The following is a 17,569-nucleotide window of genomic DNA, read 5'->3' as shown; positions in this document are numbered from 1 at the left end:
GTGCCTTCAGGTGTGAAATCCACTCTTCATAGCAAAGTGACAAAACCTTAGAGGAATAAAATCTGAGCAAACCCATGTATAAAGAAGCTTAAAGTACTCCCTAGTTGCCTGAAAAAAAAGCAGTATCTTTTCCTTTACTTTTGGAAATTCTTATGTTTATGTTTCTTAGACTTATGTTAATTTATTATTCACTAAATGAAATAATTATGTGTAAGTTACAGACAAATTTTCATCCCAAGTATAGAATCAATATAAATAGCAGGTCCACCTGCTGTCCATGCTAACCAGTGTAAGAGGGGACTTACAGAGGCTCCCACAAAGGGGAATGGAAAATCCTACTCAGCTGTCGTCCTGCTGTGGTCCAAACTCCCAAATGGTATGAGAGATGTTTTTCACACAACTCCTCAAGGAAAAAGGTAATTTTACCCTTAGAAAATAGGATAAAAATATAACTTAAAATAAAATGTAAGATATCAGGAAAACCAATCCTCTTTACAAATCGATTTTCAAAATATTAATGCTGGAAGAGCAGTATGAATTGCAAATTTTGTTTAAAGCTTCCCATATTATTTTCTTTGTAATGTATATAATAGTATGATTGATAGTATAATTACCATAGTAGAAGCTGTAATTTAACAAAATATTTTGCAATTTATTATTAGTATGCCAAGCTATATTCAGAAGGACATCGTGAATTAACCAATATTTTGGATATCAGACACATGGGAATAAATTTGTTAACACCCTGTGAACTGGGTGGGGGGAGAAATAAGTTAGTGTGAAGTCAAATGTGTTTTCCAGTAGGACTTTCCAAAGGAAATCCAAAAAGTTATAAGTCAAAGCTGTTACTATAAAGCAATATATGCAAACTTTTTAAACACATGTAACATGTTTCCAGTTACTGAGAAGTTACTGTGTACATATTCATACAGTGGTTTTCTTCTGGAAGACCAAAGTAAGCAAGCAGATTGCTCTTCCATTTTTTAACACTGATGCTGAAAAAGATAGCTTTCTTGGTTTTTATTTGTTCCAAGCAGATGCAAAATACAGACTTCTTTCCAAGGCAATTTCCAGAGCTTAATCTACATGAACAGAGCAGACGTAAAAAAGAAGCATCAGAGTCCAGTTGCTGCTAGCTGTGATTACAGAAATCAGCATAATATGTGATTATTAAAACCAAACTTTTATAATTTAGAAGAAAAATCCCAAGTTTCTGTTTTGCAAAAATACCACTGCACGTGCGCATCAGGAATGTAAAAAAGTATAAATTTGTTGTGCCACTGTTTGTCCAACTGCTTGCTCAAGCTCCTGGATGTCTGCGTTACAAAGGCGGTGGATGCTCCCGAAGCGCTGCAGGAGGAGCAGAGCTTTTGTTTTCCCGACGCCGGGGATGTGCTGCAGCGCCTGGAGCAGCGCGGGCTCAGCCGGCCGAGCGCGCTGCTTGCCGAGGAAGGGGTTGGAGCCGCGATCCCGGCTCTGCTCCCGCACCTGCGGCCAAAGAGAGCTGTCAGCGACACCCAGCGCTTCTCCCAGCGCCCTGCGGCCAGAGCTTACTCTGCTTCATCTCAACATTCAGTGCAATCGCCAGAAGTTGTAAATACAAGCTCCCTCCTTAGGTGTGCTGCTCCCTTACGGGATGCAGTTTGACAAAACCTTACTAGGAAACAAACAATTCCTTAAAAGCAACAACAAATGAAAACAAGTATTTGTCATCTTTTGGATGCAGTCAGAGAAAGGGCAACAAGAAACAATTTTAAAGCAGTTTCCTGAGCCTTAGAGAAAGCAAAGTCCCAAGCTGATTTTGACAGTCACATTTGCCTAATGCTACCTAGTGGCACCTCATACAAGATTACATTTAAAAAAATCCAGGATCATATTCTTCAGCCTTTTTTCTTTGTTCCCAAATGAGCCTTCTTTCCACTGAACTCTACTACTGTATCACTGTTGCAGAAGATTTATTCCTTACATTCAAATGATGTTGTGCTCCTATGGATTCTGTATTCCTTACATTCAGATGATGTTGTGCTCCTATGTATTCTCTATTCCTTACATTCAAATGATGTTGTGCTCCTATGTATTCTCTATTCCTTACATTCAGATGATGTTGTGCTCCTATGTATTCTCTATTCCTTACATTCAGATGATGTTGTGCTCCTATGTATTCTCTATTCCTTACATTCAGATGATGTTGTGCTCCTATGGATTCTCTATTCCTTACGTTTAAATGATGTTGTGCTCCTATGTATTCTCTATTCCTTACATTCAGATGATGTTGTGCTCCTATGGATTCTCTATTCCTTACATTCAGATGATGTTGTGCTCCTATGGATTCTCTATTCCTTACATTTAAATGATGTTGTGCTCCTATGGATTCTCTATTCCTTACATTCAGATGATGTTGTGCTCCTATGGATTCTCTATTCCTTACATTCAGATGATGTTGTGCTCCTTTAGGATCCTATGAATTCTCTCTGAAATGATCATTGGGGAGATCTACCTGCTTTGCTATACATCTCATATTTTAATACAACACAGAAACTTACTAGTTGAATAATGAGCTGAGAAGCTTCTCCTTGATTTGCCACAGGAAGCAAGACCATGCCAAGTTCGAGTACAACAAGTTTTTGTACTCCTAGGTAGTACTGATCACTGATTGGGGTTTTCTCTACAATTACAATTCCCCTCAGACTGCTGGCCTGTATTGAAAGGAAAAAGATATTAGGAAAAACCTTGTTAATGACAAGTTAATGCAATGTAACAGAGAGAAATTCTTTCAAGTATGAGCTGCCTAATAGCAAATCAGAGGAAGAATATAGGTTGCAGCAACAGGACAGAGGTTTAATACAGCTGCAGAATTGTTCAATTCCCAGGTGAAAATTATCCCAAAAGGTCATCTCCAATGGAATTTAAAAAAAAAACACAAGAAGAATGTTTTCAGAAGCATGGAATAAACAAGTATCAAGTGAAAACTTTTCTCTTTATATAGCACTTACATTTCTAAACCTAACCAATCTTCGTTTGAATTCATCCCCTGCAACCAAATCTGCTTCAGAAATAAGTAAAATGCAAGTTCTGTTTGAAAGATGAAAGTCCACCAGTCCCAAGGCATCTTCAAAGATGAGTCTAACTTTCCCTTAGGGTGAGATTGTTAGAGGAAAAAATACAGTAGTTAAAAATATACTAACAATTATTTCACAGCACAGCCTTCCTAAAGTGTCAATAATTCTAGTGACTTCATAATGAACTTTATAAAAAGCCTGTTTTCCCTTCAAGTAAATCTATTACAAGCAGTCTGAACTACTGTGTGATGTCTTCAGTAATGCAAATTAATAGCAGTTCCAATCTACAGATTTAAAAGTACTAAAGCTGCTCAGTAAACTCTGGACTTGAACAAAAATATCACATGCTTTTCTGGAGGGAGTATCATAATTTAGTTTGTTGTACCAGCAGGATGGCAGCAGAGTATAGATGTAAATTCAAGGGAGCTCAGTGGAGATGCAAATCTGCAAAGCCCCACAATAGCAGATTCTGCTGCTTCCCTGCAGTGCTCTGAAAACTGAGCTGATCACACAGCTCAGATATATGACAAACAAATGGGATCTTTCAGCCTGCTAACATAGTCCATACCACAAATATGGGACCGGTCAGGCACAGAGTAAAGCACATTGCAGCTGTTCTCAACCTCACTGGGCAATAGAGGGGAATGTTTTGCCTGACTTGCTTTTCCCCTTCCAATTTGAGCTTACCTTGTAGCCTTTGGGCTAGCTCTGACCCTCTCCACTTCTCATTTCCAATGACATGCCCGTAAGGGACAACTATAGATCCTGCTGGCACAGGAGAGTTTGCTTTTGTTGTCATCAGACCTCCTTTAAAATCCTCCTTCAGTAGCAATTACACCCTAGAAAGAAATGTGGAAAAGTAGCAACACATTTTACAAACCTGTTCCAAGCTTGTAAATGTTAATCACAAACTTAGGATGCAATATTCTGGAAGAGACACGATCTCCTTCCTCAAGCTTCCTTACAGCTAAGGTGAACATATCAAAATCGGCCAGCAGCTCTGTTCACTTTAATACAGGCTGTTGTGTTGGCTTGCAAATTCCACTTTCAGCTTTACTGCTCAGCCTGAATTAAAGCACACAGATGGTGAAAAAGCCCACATTGCCTTTTCCATACCTTCATCCAACTTGCTGGGAGAAAATCTTCCTGAATTACAAAGACAACTCCAGAGGCCGCTCCATCCCTCGGCTAGTGGAAGCCTCCAGACCAATTATTAAAAGGCGGGAGAGATTATTTTCAGGTTTGCCAGTTTTACGCGGTGTTCTGACTTTAACAAGCCTTGGAGGCTAAGGCATGATCTAAAGGACAAGCACCACAGGCGAGCCGGTACCCCCGCAAACACGCACGCCGAACCACAGCCCACGGCGGAGCGGGCTCTGCGGAGCGGGGAGAGGCCGCAGGGCCGCTGCCCGGCCCTCAGCAGCCGCCGGCCGCGGGGCCCGGCCACGGCAGCGGGAGCTCGGCAGGCCGCGGGCGGAGGAGGAGCGGAGGGCGGGCCGCACCCGGAGCTGTTGCTACGGCCGAGCGAGGGTGAGTAAGGCCCGTGCTGACTGGAGGAGCGCGGGCCCGCAGCAAATCCGCCCTGGCCTTGTTTCCAGGCGGGTCGCGAAGGCGAAGCGTCCGACGCGGCGAGGAGGCGGCTGTGAGGCCGTGGTTGGAGCCGTGCCGTCCTGATGGCGTTCCTGTTCCGGAGAGGCCGCAAGGGCCCCTTCGTGAGTATCGCACCGCCTGGCGCGGGGCTCCGTTACCGTGAGCGCGGACAGCAGGGTGCGGGGCTCTGTGCGCGGCTGGGGCGAGGGGTGGCTGATGCCGGTGATCGCTGAGCACTTGAAAGTGAAAATCGGGGAGAAAAATCAAGCCCAGACCAAGAAAATTTGGTGTCCGGGGGCTGGTGCATTCCTTTCCCTCAGTCCCGGGCCTGCCCGGCTTTTCAGGAACGCCGAGCTTCCTTTTCCCTTTTCCTTTTCCCTTTTCCTTTTCCCTTTCCCTTTCCCTGTTCATTTTCCCTGTTCCTTTTCCCTTTTCCTTTCCTTTTCTCTTTTCCTTTTGTTTCCCCTTTCCTCTTTCCCCTTTCCTCTTTCCCCTTTCCCCTTTTCCCTTTCCCCTTTTCCCTTTCCCCTTTCCCCTTTTCCCTTTCCCCTTTTCCCTTTCCCCTTTCCCGTTTCCCCTTTCCCGTTTCCCCTTTCCCGTTTCCCCTTTCCCTTTTCCCTTTTCCCTTTTCCCTTTCCTCCTTTCCCTTTCCCCTTTTCCCTCTTCCCTTTTCCCCTTCCCCTTTTCCCCTTCCCCTTTCCCTTTTCCCTTTTCCCTTTTCCCTTCCCTTCCCCGGCTCCGGCGGGGCTGCCGGCGCAGCTCGCTCGCTCCCAGCCCTTGCCGGGGCCATCCCCGAAGCTCCGTTCGGTGCTGTAAAATTCAAGTGATGAAAGTTCTGATCGGCGGCCCAAAGCAGACAAAGGCTGTGCGGTTGTCAGCAGTTGTGCGGGTGTTCTCTTCCAGCGTACTTGAACTAACTGAATTTTTGTTTATTACTGCAATGAAAGTATTGATCTGCTGTTGTTGTCATACTTTTACCGTGGGATGACTTTTACTTCAGCTGTGTTCCCTGGCAGTCTTAGTAGGGTCAGTCATAGTCGTGTCTACAGTCAACATCCTGGAGCAGACGAAATGGTGCCTGCCAGACATGCAGAATTAGGGAGCAGTGTGTTTGCATGACTGAGTAAAAAGGCAGTCTTTTAATGCACCATTTAATTATTTGATGTGACTTCATATAAAACCACAAATATTTCCCAGTCTGCATCTTCATTCTCCTGTTGGAGAAGTGAATTAAAGAATAACTGGGGGGAAAAAAATCTGTAGCAGAAATAGCAGGAGCTTAGCCTGTTTCACTCCATAGAAAAGTAGCATCTGCCCCAAGGTGATGGACTTTATTATGGCATAGTATTTTCTGATGCCTGGCGAGAGGACAAGAGCACAAACTCAAACACAGACAATTCAACTTAAACGTAATAATAAAATACTGTGAGGTGGCTCAGCACTGGTGCAGGCTGGAGATACACAAGAGACGACTGGACAGGACCCCAAGTGACCCTCTCTTGGGTCATCCAGCTTTGAGCAGGAACTTGAGCTGGGCAATCTCCAGAGCTCCCTTCAACCTCAACCAGTATCGAGTTTCCTTCACAGTACTTTTGTAGGAACTCTGGTCCCAGTTTTTATGAGTTGGTATTTAATGTTATACCATTAAAAAAAAAATTGTGCTTGCTGATGAAAAAAATGTTTTTTTTTTTTTGTTTTTTTTTATAATTAAGGTTGAACCTTTGACTGCAAGACTTAGTGGTAGGGTTTGGTTTTTTTCCCCATCTCATACTGCAACAAGCTGTAGAAGAAAGTGACTAATACTGCTAGTCTGAAGCAGCATTCAGATATTTTGAAAACAGTTATTTTCTAGTCTAGTTTTTCTTGTGTATCTATAGGAAAAAGATGAGGAAGTTAAAATTCTGGTTTTGAAAATTGGGATATAGTGGATAGAAAATGTACATTCATGGGTCTCATGTAAATTACATTTCTAACCTTCTAGAGCAGCTGTTCATAAATGTTAAATGAACTTGCCAGCTTTACATGGTGTTCTGACTTTAAGGGGAATGAAATGCCATGTCAAGTCTTCTGTTTACATTAATTGCATGTAATTGTTCTTCCTTTTATATAATTTTGCATTGTTAGTTTCTGTGCACATTCAGTTCTGTGTTTTTTCTCATTGTAATCCTTAAAATCATTGTCAACTAATTTTATTTTAAATCATTTAGAAACACATAGCTCATGGCCTGGTCCCTGCTGCTACCATAGCTCCTAAACCTGCAGTTCCCCGCACCCCTCCCCCTCGTAGTCCAAACCCTTCTCCAGAAAGGCCCAGGTATGTGTTGGTTTTTGGGGTTTTTTAAAATTATTTTTTCTTTTTTTAAAATATTTTTTGTTGTTTCATCAGGTATTGTAGCATACTAGAAAAATCTGATTAGAAGAATTGCATGTCTTTACAATATTTACAAAACTTTTCTTAAAAAGAATATATTTTTAAGGGGGGAAGTTTCTCACTCTGAACTTTTTTCCCCACTCCCGAGCATGGTGAATATTCAGGACAGTAACTGTTATGAACATGTGACTTGTCTGAGTCAATTAAAGACAAATGGACTATTTAAAGTTAGTGGAATTTTTTATTTGGCTGCTACAATAGAGTGTAGGACTGCAGCAGCATGAGTGCTATGAGTCAGGAAATGTTAGCTCATTAGAAAAACATAAATTAAACCTTGCTGCCATACCAGGGACTTAAAAAACTGGCATGTAACACCACGCTGGATTGGAAAAATGCAAATTATTTTTCTTTTAAGTTGTAGTTTCTTACAGTTTTTATTCTATGTTTTTTCTGCATTTTGACTGTTTTTCATGGCCTTTTAGTGTCTGTAACATTCCTACTTAATTCTAATTAATTTCTTCTTCCTTTTTGGCCTCAAGTTCTTGTCATTCATTTTAGAGTTCTCAGCATTTCACTGCTTTAATCTTAGTTACTACTTATTTTTCCTTTTCATCATACCCTTCTCTGTACTCCACAGCATCACACAAATAGGCACTTGTGTTTGCTTGTCCTGGTTTGCTGTGTGCCAATATTTATTAACAACTTCAGAGTCATCAGTAAAAGGTTTAGAGTAGGGATTAATGGAGAGAAAGTAGCAGGACATGGAAGACCTTTTCAACCCAACACGAGGTAGTATTGTTATGGCTAAAGTGAGTGCTAAATACTGTAAATGATTGATGTGAGTTTTGGGAAAGTAACTTGGTATAAACCATGATTTTCATGCATGTGATTTGGGAAAACCAGTAGATATTGTACCTTACTCTTGGATAGCTGCATTACTCTTTTGTGCTTTATAATCAGTCCCACAGCATTCAGTGGTATTTATGCTTGTTAACTGTGAGCATTTGGCTTTGATTAAATAGAGAAGACATTTTACAAAGGCAAAGTTATAAAATGTGGAGCACAGAGAAAGCATCAGTATTGCTTCATTGCTTTATTCTGTTTCCTTCCAGGTCTGCTCTAGCAGCAGCAATCCTTTCAACAACACTAACAGGGCGCACTGTTGCTATTCCTCAGCCTCGGCAGAGATCCCTTTCTGAAAGTGATTCCACCTTCTTGGAACAAGAATGTTTGGAGCCATATGCAACAGTCACAGAGCTCAGAATAGGGTAGTGTATGCGTTCTGGTTTGATTAAATTGTGATGATAAATGATACCTTGAAATCTCTCAGTGATCAATTTTGCCAGGGACAGCAAACTCCTGCTGTTACAGCTATGTCCTTTTTTCTTACCATGTCAGAAATTCAGTCTGAAGTGTCTAACAATCCTTATTCAATTTCTTGTAAAGTGGTGTCACACATACAATCTCCAGAGAGTCAGATTTTGATTGTACAACAGTCATAACTAAAATCACATACTATTTCTGTCAGATGATTATCAATTTTACAGAATGTGATGAACTGAGGAATCACTTGAATTACATGTAAGATATGTCCTTTGTGCTAAAATGATTATTTCAAACTGTTTTTTTAGGATCTGTCTCTAATCTGTCATTTTAAGATAGAGAGGAAAAGGTAGTACCAGTGTTAATTATCTGTTTTAGAGTATAGACATTGGCACTGTCTTGGAGATGGTTTGTTATCCCATACCATTTGGGGGTTTCTGATCTGTTTGGTTTAGTTTGTGTCCAGGGTGGCTGCTGTCCCTGCTTCAGCCCCCACCCTCCCTGGCTCTGGGGCTGTCACAATGAATGGGAACTGAGCCAGGGTGTCCAGAGGGAGTTTGGGGCAAGGTGAGGGGCATGGGCTTGTTCCACTGGACACACTGACCAGGAATCCTAGTGTTTCTGTGGGTTTTGCCTGCTTCTTTTTGTGTTTTTGTTTGTTTGTTTTCTTGGTTAGTTAGTTGTCAGGTTGTTTTGGTGTTTTGTTTTTTGTTTGTTTGGTTTAGGTTTTTGTGGGGTTTTTTTGGTTTTTTTATTGTTATTTTTGCTTTGTCACTGTGACTGAGCTTGCCAGCCTGGCCTCTTTTGGTGCTCTGCACTCGGGAAGCGCAGAGCCAGTGTGTGCCCGCCAGGAGCTGTGCACAGCCCGGCCCAGGGACCAGCCGGTGCCAGTGAGCAGTCCTGGGCAGTCTGTGCCGTGTTTGGGAGCCAGGGCTGCTGCCCAGCGCCCTCCGTGCTGCGCCAGCTGCTGCCCAGGGTTTTTCCCTGCACTGGAGCTGTTCTGCCCCTCCCTTCCAGGAGGTAAAAAGTTCAGCTACAGCTGCAGAGTTTCTGCTGCCTCTTGCTTGCTGTCCCAGGGAGGCTGCCCTGCTGTTCGGGCTTGCTGCTCTGAGGTTTCCTGCTGGAGCCCCTTTCGCTGTCCAGAGGGGCAGAGGGACCTGGCTGCCACTGTGAGTTTGTAATGGAAGCGCTTTCTCCATCGCTGTGTGCCGGCTGTGCCCGCCATTGTGTGACACGGCCAGCGCCTTCTCCATCCCTGTGTGCCAGCTGTGCCCGCCATTGTGTGACACGGCCAGCGCCTTCTCCATCGCTGTGTGCCAGCTGTGCCCGCCATTGTCTGTGTGACAGACACGGCCAGCGCCTTCTCCATCCCTGTGTGCCGGTTGTGCCCGCCATTGTCTGTGTGACAGACACGGCCAGCGCCTTCTCCATCCCTGTGTGCCAGCTGTGCCCGCCATTGTGTGACACGGCCAGCGCCTTCTCCATCCCTGTGTGCCCGCCATTGTCTGTGTGACATGGCCAGCGCCTTCTCCATCGCTGTGTGCCAGCTGTGCCCGCCATTGTCTGTGTGACACGGCCAGCGCCTTCTCCATCCCTGTGTGCCGGCTGTGCCCGCCATTGTCTGTGTGACAGACACGGCCAGCGCCTTCTCCATCGCTGTGTGCCGGCTGTGCCCGCCATTGTGTGACACAGCCAGTGCCGTCTCCATCCCTGTGTGCCGGCTGTGCCGCCATTGTCCGGGTCAGAGGCGCGGCCAGCCTCCGCCGCAGCGCCCCCTGCAGCCGCGGAGGAATCATCGCAGCCGTGCTGCAGCCGGGAGCCAGCAGCGCCCCCGCTGGCTGCAGCCATAACTGCACCGAGGGGGAAGGGCAGCTAGGGCTGGTGTGGGGTTTCTGGGGAGGGTAAAGTTCCACAGTTTCAATATTTAGCATTTCTTCTTCTTTTTTTCTGGTTCGCTGCCTTGTAGGCAGCCTTTTTTTTTAGTTAATAACCAGGGTTTTTTTCTATTTCACCCCTTGGTCTCCATTTTTCTCACTGGCAGAAGAAAAGGTTATTGAACCTTTATTGGTTATTGAGGCTCTTTCTCTTTAGAGGAAATGCTTATTCCAGGGTGTTTTCTCCTGAAATTTGTCTTGAAAGCAAGACAACTGCGTTCCTTGTTTGCAGCTAACAGAAGCTTAGATGTCTCTGTGTCTCTTTGGACTTGTGTACATTGTAAGACTGATGGTTCTACTTTACTAGTGTTGGGTTATTTTGAAGAGTAGGCAGTGCTGAAACAGGCATTAAATTGCTTTTTGCAGGTCTAACTGGAAACTTGATGGTTGTGACAGATCTCCTCTACAGTCCTTGGAAATATCAGGCAATTATGGTGAAGATGAGGACATGGATACATATCTTTCAGATGCTGATAAAGAGGCAGAGTCCAGCTGTCAGAGTAATGAGAAAAGGGAAGGAAGCTTTAGCACCAATGCTATTTATGCTGTTCCCTGCAAAACTAAAAAGGTAAGATTTTTAAATGCATTAGTTCCTTTACCATGTTTTAATATATTAATGCATGTTAATATTTCAGATGCTTTGTATTCTCTTCTTACTCTTCAGACATATATTCAATATTTATTTCATGTGTGAATTTTTGTGATTCATTTACTCTCACATGAATTAGGTTGGTTATTACAGAGTCTCTCTCTGGTTATTAGGAGCACACTGGTATTGTATATAATTATCATGCATAATTATATTGTGTATAAGAATCATCCATAGTCTTGTAAAATGTCCAGTAATTTATTTTGATCATGGTACTTACATAGTAGATGATTTGTTAAAAGCACTAGTAACTTTACTGTTAAATGGTGAAAGCTTAGTTAAATGTTCAGTATTGTGCTAATGAGCACAGACCTATATAGAAATGGGGAGAATCAGAATCAAACAAAATAAATTAACCTTTTCTTGAAGACCAGGGAGTTTTTGTATGCTATGATTTTGGATTGTCTTAACCAGCAATGAGCTTAATACTCCTTAGGCACATTTAAAGTTAAATCAAAAATGAGACAAAAATTTAACAAACAGGAAGAAGTACCTGAGTAGGAAAAAGGCAATAAAAGGGATGTTAAAAAATGTCTCTTAAAAAAAAACCAGCAGCAGTAAAGTATGACCATCAGTCTTAGAATATACACCACAAATCCCAAAACATGAAAGAATCCATAAAAACACCCCAAGGTGCAGAGACAGTAACTGGTAAGAGGAGGGAAGGGTGTCACTGTCATGTTTTCTGAAAAATCCCTTTGCCAGGATTTCTTTTCCTGGGAAGCTGAGAAGCTTCCAGAGAAAAATGGAAACAATAATTATCTGATTGCTTCTCCTGTGTTTTGCTTTTTTGGAATGTGTTTGGACATTGTTTGCCAACTGGTCATTGTTTGATTAGTTTCATGTGAATTGTTTTGACTTAATGTCCAGTCACAGTCCAGCTGTGTTGGAGCTCTGGAGAGAGTCAGGAGTTTTTCATGAGTATCTTGTTATGCCTTCTGTCTGTATCCTTTCTCTATTCTCTAGTATAACTTTAGCATAGTATTCTTTAATATAATATAGTATCATAAAATAATAAATTAGCCTTCTAAAAACATGGAGTCAAATTCATCATTTCCTCCCTACGACAAGAAACCCCAAAAATACCACAGAAGGGGAAGGAAAGAAAATGGGGGAGGGTGGGGAGTGAGTAGACTATGTGGAACAATGGTGTGTGATCAGTGGGCAAACCAGCAAAGATAATGTTAATTGTGGTTCATTAATGGTTCATTCATCCCTCACAGCACTGGTACAGTAGATAAATGGTTGATAATCAAGATCAGGTATGTCACAGCAAACAAGGAAACAGAGAATAATTTCATGGACTCTTGTAACCAAATAAGGTGACAGAGGGTAATTGAACTAATCACTTCATACTTGCTAACCTCCCGTTGATCATTGTAAGGTTTAGATTTTATTTACATAGGGTCCTAAACAACAGCAACACAAAAAACCCCACAACAATCCCTCAAGAAAACAAGAGAAGAAACAAATCTTATAATTTACTATTTTAAAATATTAGTGAACAATTCTGAATGTGACAGGGATGTTAATACACTAAATGTTTCATACAGATATCAAGGTACATGGGCTGTTTTTCACCGTGATCTCATGATTTAGAGAGGTTTGTCTTATTTTTACATAGGAGGAGTTTCCACCATCTCTTACTCCCAATGCTGACAAGAAAGAGGTTTCTTCCCATGAAACTGAGTGTCAGGTGGTGGTGGATAAGTCAAGTGTACAAATAGAAGGTAAGTAAACTTATTTTAAGTCAAAATACCTTGCCTTTTAATACCATTGGGAAAAAAAATAAATGTAATACTATATTGTAATATTATATTCCTTTTTTAAAATGGCAGTTAAAGAAATGCTACTAAATACTTAGCAGCTTCTAATAGTTACAGAAAATAAAAAACCTGCATAAAGAGGAAAGATTGGTCTGTGCTCACTGTGGAATGAACTGTTAGCCACTGTAAAATGAAGAGGTGGGGTTTTGTGGAGGAAGGTTTTGTGAACTCTTGTCTTGTGAAGTGCAGTCATTCTCTACTATGAGAATGTTTTTGTTGATAAAGGTGTCAGAAGCAGTCAGGTTTGTAAGCTGGAACTTTTTGGAGTGCTACTGTGTTCAAAAAAAAGAAAAAAAGTAGAAGCTGTAGAAACTAGCAATGTTAAAAAAAAAAAAAAAGAAAAAGATAGAGGAAAACATTTTTAATCAGTTATTTTACTTGTATGAAAAAATGCCATGTCTGAAAAACAGTAGTAAAATTTCTTGAGTTTTTTAATAATCAAAGGGCATGATAGTAGTGCTGTTTATACCTTTTACAGAAGTTGTATCATTATTGGTGTCAGTATATTTTTTCAGAATAGAGAAATAAACTTGATAATCAGTCTGAGGCTATCAACCTAAGCACTGAATTGTTAAGATTCACAAATAATTTTTTTCCAATAAGTAATTTCATTAGATTAGGGACATTTGGGTTGTTACTGGGTCTGTCCTTTTCTTATAACAATAGAATATTGTGGAGAGAAAAATTATAACAATAGAGCAACACCAATCTACTGCTATAGCAGTTTTCTTGCATAATTATCTTGTCTGTTATTTTCAAATCACGAAAAGGGCAATGAGAATTAGTTTTGGAGCTGGAAAATGCAGTTTTTACAGAGGATGGTTGTAGCAGTGATGGATGAAAAACACAGATGCTCCAGAGCAGCTGCCAGAGGAAGATGGTTTATTGCAAAAAAACCTTTTTATGCTGTATTCAGAGAGTAAACTCTTACCTGTTTCTGTTGCCATGAAACAGAGCAAACATGCAGTGGCTGCCTGCCCCTGCAGGTGCTGCTGTTCACATGTTCCTTTAGCCCATCCCCTTTTTGGTCTCACAGTGTCCATGTGTGCCCTGACCAGTCAGAATCCCAAACACGAGCTGAGCACACACTGCTTGTATGGCTTGTTTTCTGTTTACACAACTTGGTTTTTAGGTTATGTAACTTGGTTTTTGCTGGCCCCTTAGCTGAGGCTTTCCCAGAGTGACAGAAATGAACAGAAGTGAACAGAGGCCTGTCAGGCCCTTATTCTATAAGATTTTTCTTATCTTCCACAGATGGTAGCACACTGTAGCTAGTGGGTAGGAAAGAGGAAGCAAAACTGAGTCAATTTGCAAAAGATTGTGTCTTTCTAAATTTTGTTCATGTTGGATCCCAGCATTTTTTTCAGTATTATTTCAGTGGACTCTATTTATTTCTCTTTTATAGAGAACAATATTGAGAAAGAATGGTAGCTTTGATAAAACCATTTGGGAAGTGAAGGCATTAATCTGAAAATGTAGGATATATACACTGATTCTAATCCCTCTTGTACATAGTAACTGCTGCAGGCCTTGAAAGCTGTCAGAATTACACTTGTTTTGTTCAGAAGTGCAGTAGGATTGGAGTCCAGTAAAATCAGTGATAATATTTCATTTGTTCTTCAGTCAAATTCTAAACTTATCACAGAAGCCAACAATGCAGCTTCATTTCTCCCACACTTGCACCTATCCACTGTGAGGTAAAGTGAGGTCTCACATCAGTGTCTTGTTCCACCATGAAACAGTTAATGGAAAGTTAGTGATCTAATCTGTGGTTTGGGAAGTACTTTCTTACATTTATTTGCATTTATTATATGTGTGCATACATGTCCTTATGAACCCTTGCAGCTTATGGACTTAGAATAATTTTTGTTCTAATTGACTGAAAGATCTGTTTTTCTTTAACAGAAGACCAAAATCTGGGCTTGAATTTAAAGGTAAGACTTTTATAAAGGTTGATTTATGATGCATTTTGGAAAATAAGGTGTCAAAAAAAGCTGATAGGTTTGCAGTCACTTAAAAGAAAACTAATTTATTGCCACTATGGAATATTTTTCTTTTGGAATACAAGAATGGATAATAATTAATTTTGAAAAAATGCTACTATATAGGTAAATCAGCCATTCAAAAGTTGTTGGTTTTTTTTTAATAGTATATTATCAGTTATTCCTCATGTGAAAGAAAGAAACTTAGAATGAGAGCCAACATGCTATAACAAGAGATAGCTCATACTGTTAATTTTCAAATTCTGAGCCAGACTTTACTGCATTTTTGTATAGTTTTCTATTTGAGCTGATCTGACTGCTTTCTTAAGCTTGAAAAAGAACACCCAAAAATTTAGTTTCTCAGATCAACTTGCCAGAAGATTGTTTATGATAATGGTCAGTTCTTCCATTGTTATCATAACTTTTTTCTACAAGTTCTTAACCACGTATCTTTTTCTCTGAAATTGTTCATGAGTTTTGTCTCATTTAGTCATTGGTGCTACTCAGTGTCATCAATGTTAAATTAATGACAGCATATCCTTACAAAATTTCACTGCTGTTTCATAAAAACATGGAGAAAGTCTCTACATCACCCTCACCTCAAGTAAATACATTAGTATAAATGACACTGTAATTCTTTCCTGGTGAAAGAACCTTCTGAAAATGAAAAACAAAATACTTCTGTTTTTTTTTTCCAGCAAAGCAAGAACAAAGTTCTTCAACTTTGAAAAACACTTAACAGACAACATTTTAATTTATTTGCTGATACCCAGTTAGGAACTGACATAATTGCCTTCTCTAATCCAAACTAACAAGTGGGAAGAATATCCTTCCTGTTTCATCAAGAAGCTTTGTGTTTGTGACTTTTATGTCAGCTATAAAAAAAATTGGTTTGGCAACTGTACATTTCTGACTACTAAAGATAATAGTGAGTTTCAGGTGTCCACAAGTGAGTGATGGCAGTGATAATTGATAAAATGATGTCTAGATGAGTAGATGATAAGTTTTGTATTATCAGCAGTGAATGCCACCTTCAATTTAGTTGCTATAAAAGAAACTCCTTCTAAAGTTTTATTTCTTAAGTTCTTCAGCAGTGATGCTGTTAAAGCAGATTGTCTCATTTTTTATTTCTCTTCTAGGAGGAAAAATCAGTAGCTGAAAATCTGATACATGACAAACCTCCACCATCCCCAGGTACTTTGGATTTTTCAATTACTTCACTAGACATTTTCACTTTATTAATATGAATGTGTATATGAAAATCAGTTTTACTGATGCAACAATAGATCCAGAGTTTTGCAGATCATCTAAAAGTTTACTTTTGCAAGAACTGGTCAGTAACTTCTGTTCAGTAACACTGAAGCTGTTCAGTGGGAAAGAATGTAAAGCTTTCATTGGGTGGGTGATTAAAATTTGCAGGGATCAAGAATACTGACTAGTTCATGCAGGGCACAAACACTTTGCTTATTGCAGTGGGCATTTCAGTTTTACCTCTCCAGCCACTGATGTTTGGGAGAGAGAGATCTGCTGACACTGTCTTTTCTGTTAAAAGAAGGAATGTTTTTAGTGTCTGAGAGAAAAGATGGGAACTTGCAGCCACTTCACAGCTCTTTCCAAATCCACTTTTTTTTTGTTCTTCCTGGTCTTATCTTTTGGGAGCCATGAGCTGACTTAGATCTCATAAAATATCACTCATATATAATGTTAATATTAGAAAAAAATGGATTATAATTTGCTGAAACTCCTGTTCCAATCTGGATAGTATTTAAATACCTTGTTCTCTGGCATTACAGATGTGTCTGTTCGGGCAAGGCAAGTATGGGAAAATATAAGCAAAGAAAAGTTCAGAGAGCTAAAACAAGAAAATTGGTCTCTGAACAAGGCATACCAGGCTGTGGTCCAGCAATTTGAGGGAACAAAACAGCTCATAAAAGAACAGGAATTAAAGCTGAAGACACTAGAAGAAGAAAACAAAAGACTTAAAGATGCTGTAGAGAACTCACATAGAGAAGGTGGGAGAATCATATAAGCTGTTATAACTATATATAACTATATATAACTATATTCTGTAGTTATCTTGTTTCAATTTTCTAATTTCTTACAACCTCTTCCTCTAGCAGCAGGTTTCAAGTCATTGATTTAGGCAAGTATGCATGCAGAAGTAGTTTTCAAACAGTATTTTCTACATTTGTAGAATTTTTTTCAAGGAATAAGTACATGATAGTTGAAAAAAAATTACTTGTTGTTTGAGATATAATGAATTTTTTGCTAGTAGTTTTTCATGGGATTTTCCCATTTTTCTTCCTCTTTGAGAGAAGTTATTGGTTATTATTCTAGCTTATTTAATTTTTTTTCAGTACAATCAACAAATTGTGAACATTTCTTGAATTTTAATGGAACTTTCTTGTTGGATATTTGTTTTAATAGGGGAGGCAACAGAATTATTTTCTCTCAGACAACAAGCACAAGAGCTGGTAGATGAAAATGATGCTTTGAAAATGGTGGTCCATCGTTTAAATGTAGAATTAAGTCGCTATCAAACAAAATTCAGGTCACTGTCCCAAGAAGAGGTGAGAATCTTGGTTATCCAGGCAGTTTCTACTGAAATGTCCCATTCTCTATTATTTAATCTTTTGAGTTTTTATGACTGTTTTCTCCAGATTTGCCATAAAGTCTACAAATTGCACAGGCTTTTTCTGAAATTTAAAATAATCCTTTATCATTAAGTCTAATATTAAGAATTCAGTGTTATTTTGTATCAGTAACATACTGGACTTTCAGTTTTATTGGGTGTGTGTTAGTTATGCAACACATGTAATGAAAACATAAGCTTGT

General features: G+C 40.1%; 2 protein-coding genes across 4 annotated transcripts in view; one reads left to right on the top strand and one right to left on the bottom strand.

The window, feature by feature from the left end:
- Positions 1-33: 33 nt before the first annotated feature.
- Positions 34-4,544, bottom strand: FAAP24 (FA core complex associated protein 24). The gene is made up of 5 exons (XM_084215342.1): positions 4,176-4,544; positions 3,747-3,898; positions 2,994-3,133; positions 2,544-2,696; positions 34-1,488 (listed from the first exon to the last, which is right to left on the bottom strand). The coding sequence occupies exons 2-5, from the start codon at positions 3,856-3,858 to the stop codon at positions 1,246-1,248; spliced, it is 648 nt and encodes a 215-aa protein (XP_084071468.1). The 5' UTR covers positions 3,859-3,898; positions 4,176-4,544; the 3' UTR covers positions 34-1,245.
- Positions 4,545-4,636: 92 nt separating this feature from the next.
- CEP89 (centrosomal protein 89) overlaps positions 4,637-17,569 on the top strand; it is a 34,717-nt gene continuing 21,784 nt past the window's right edge. Inside the window, exons 1-9 of one of the 3 annotated variants that reach the window (XM_084215273.1) lie at positions 4,671-4,771; positions 6,857-6,963; positions 8,133-8,288; positions 10,644-10,845; positions 12,554-12,656; positions 14,658-14,686; positions 15,874-15,928; positions 16,528-16,746; positions 17,162-17,304. In XM_084215273.1, the coding sequence (XP_084071399.1) occupies positions 4,733-4,771; positions 6,857-6,963; positions 8,133-8,288; positions 10,644-10,845; positions 12,554-12,656; positions 14,658-14,686; positions 15,874-15,928; positions 16,528-16,746; positions 17,162-17,304 (1,053 nt within the window). In that variant the 5' untranslated portion in view covers positions 4,671-4,732. Of the gene's footprint in view, positions 4,772-6,856; positions 6,964-8,132; positions 8,289-10,643; positions 10,846-12,550; positions 12,657-14,657; positions 14,687-15,873; positions 15,929-16,527; positions 16,747-17,161; positions 17,305-17,569 lie in introns of all 3 variants that reach the window. The other 2 variants (XM_084215272.1, XM_084215274.1) reach the window with 2 other exon arrangements.

This window comes from Fringilla coelebs, assembly GCF_963513975.1.
Source record: "Fringilla coelebs genome assembly, chromosome: 14".
In the NCBI taxonomy this organism is placed as follows: Eukaryota; Metazoa; Chordata; class Aves; order Passeriformes; family Fringillidae; genus Fringilla; species Fringilla coelebs.
This window is presented reverse-complemented; position numbering and strand designations above follow the sequence as displayed.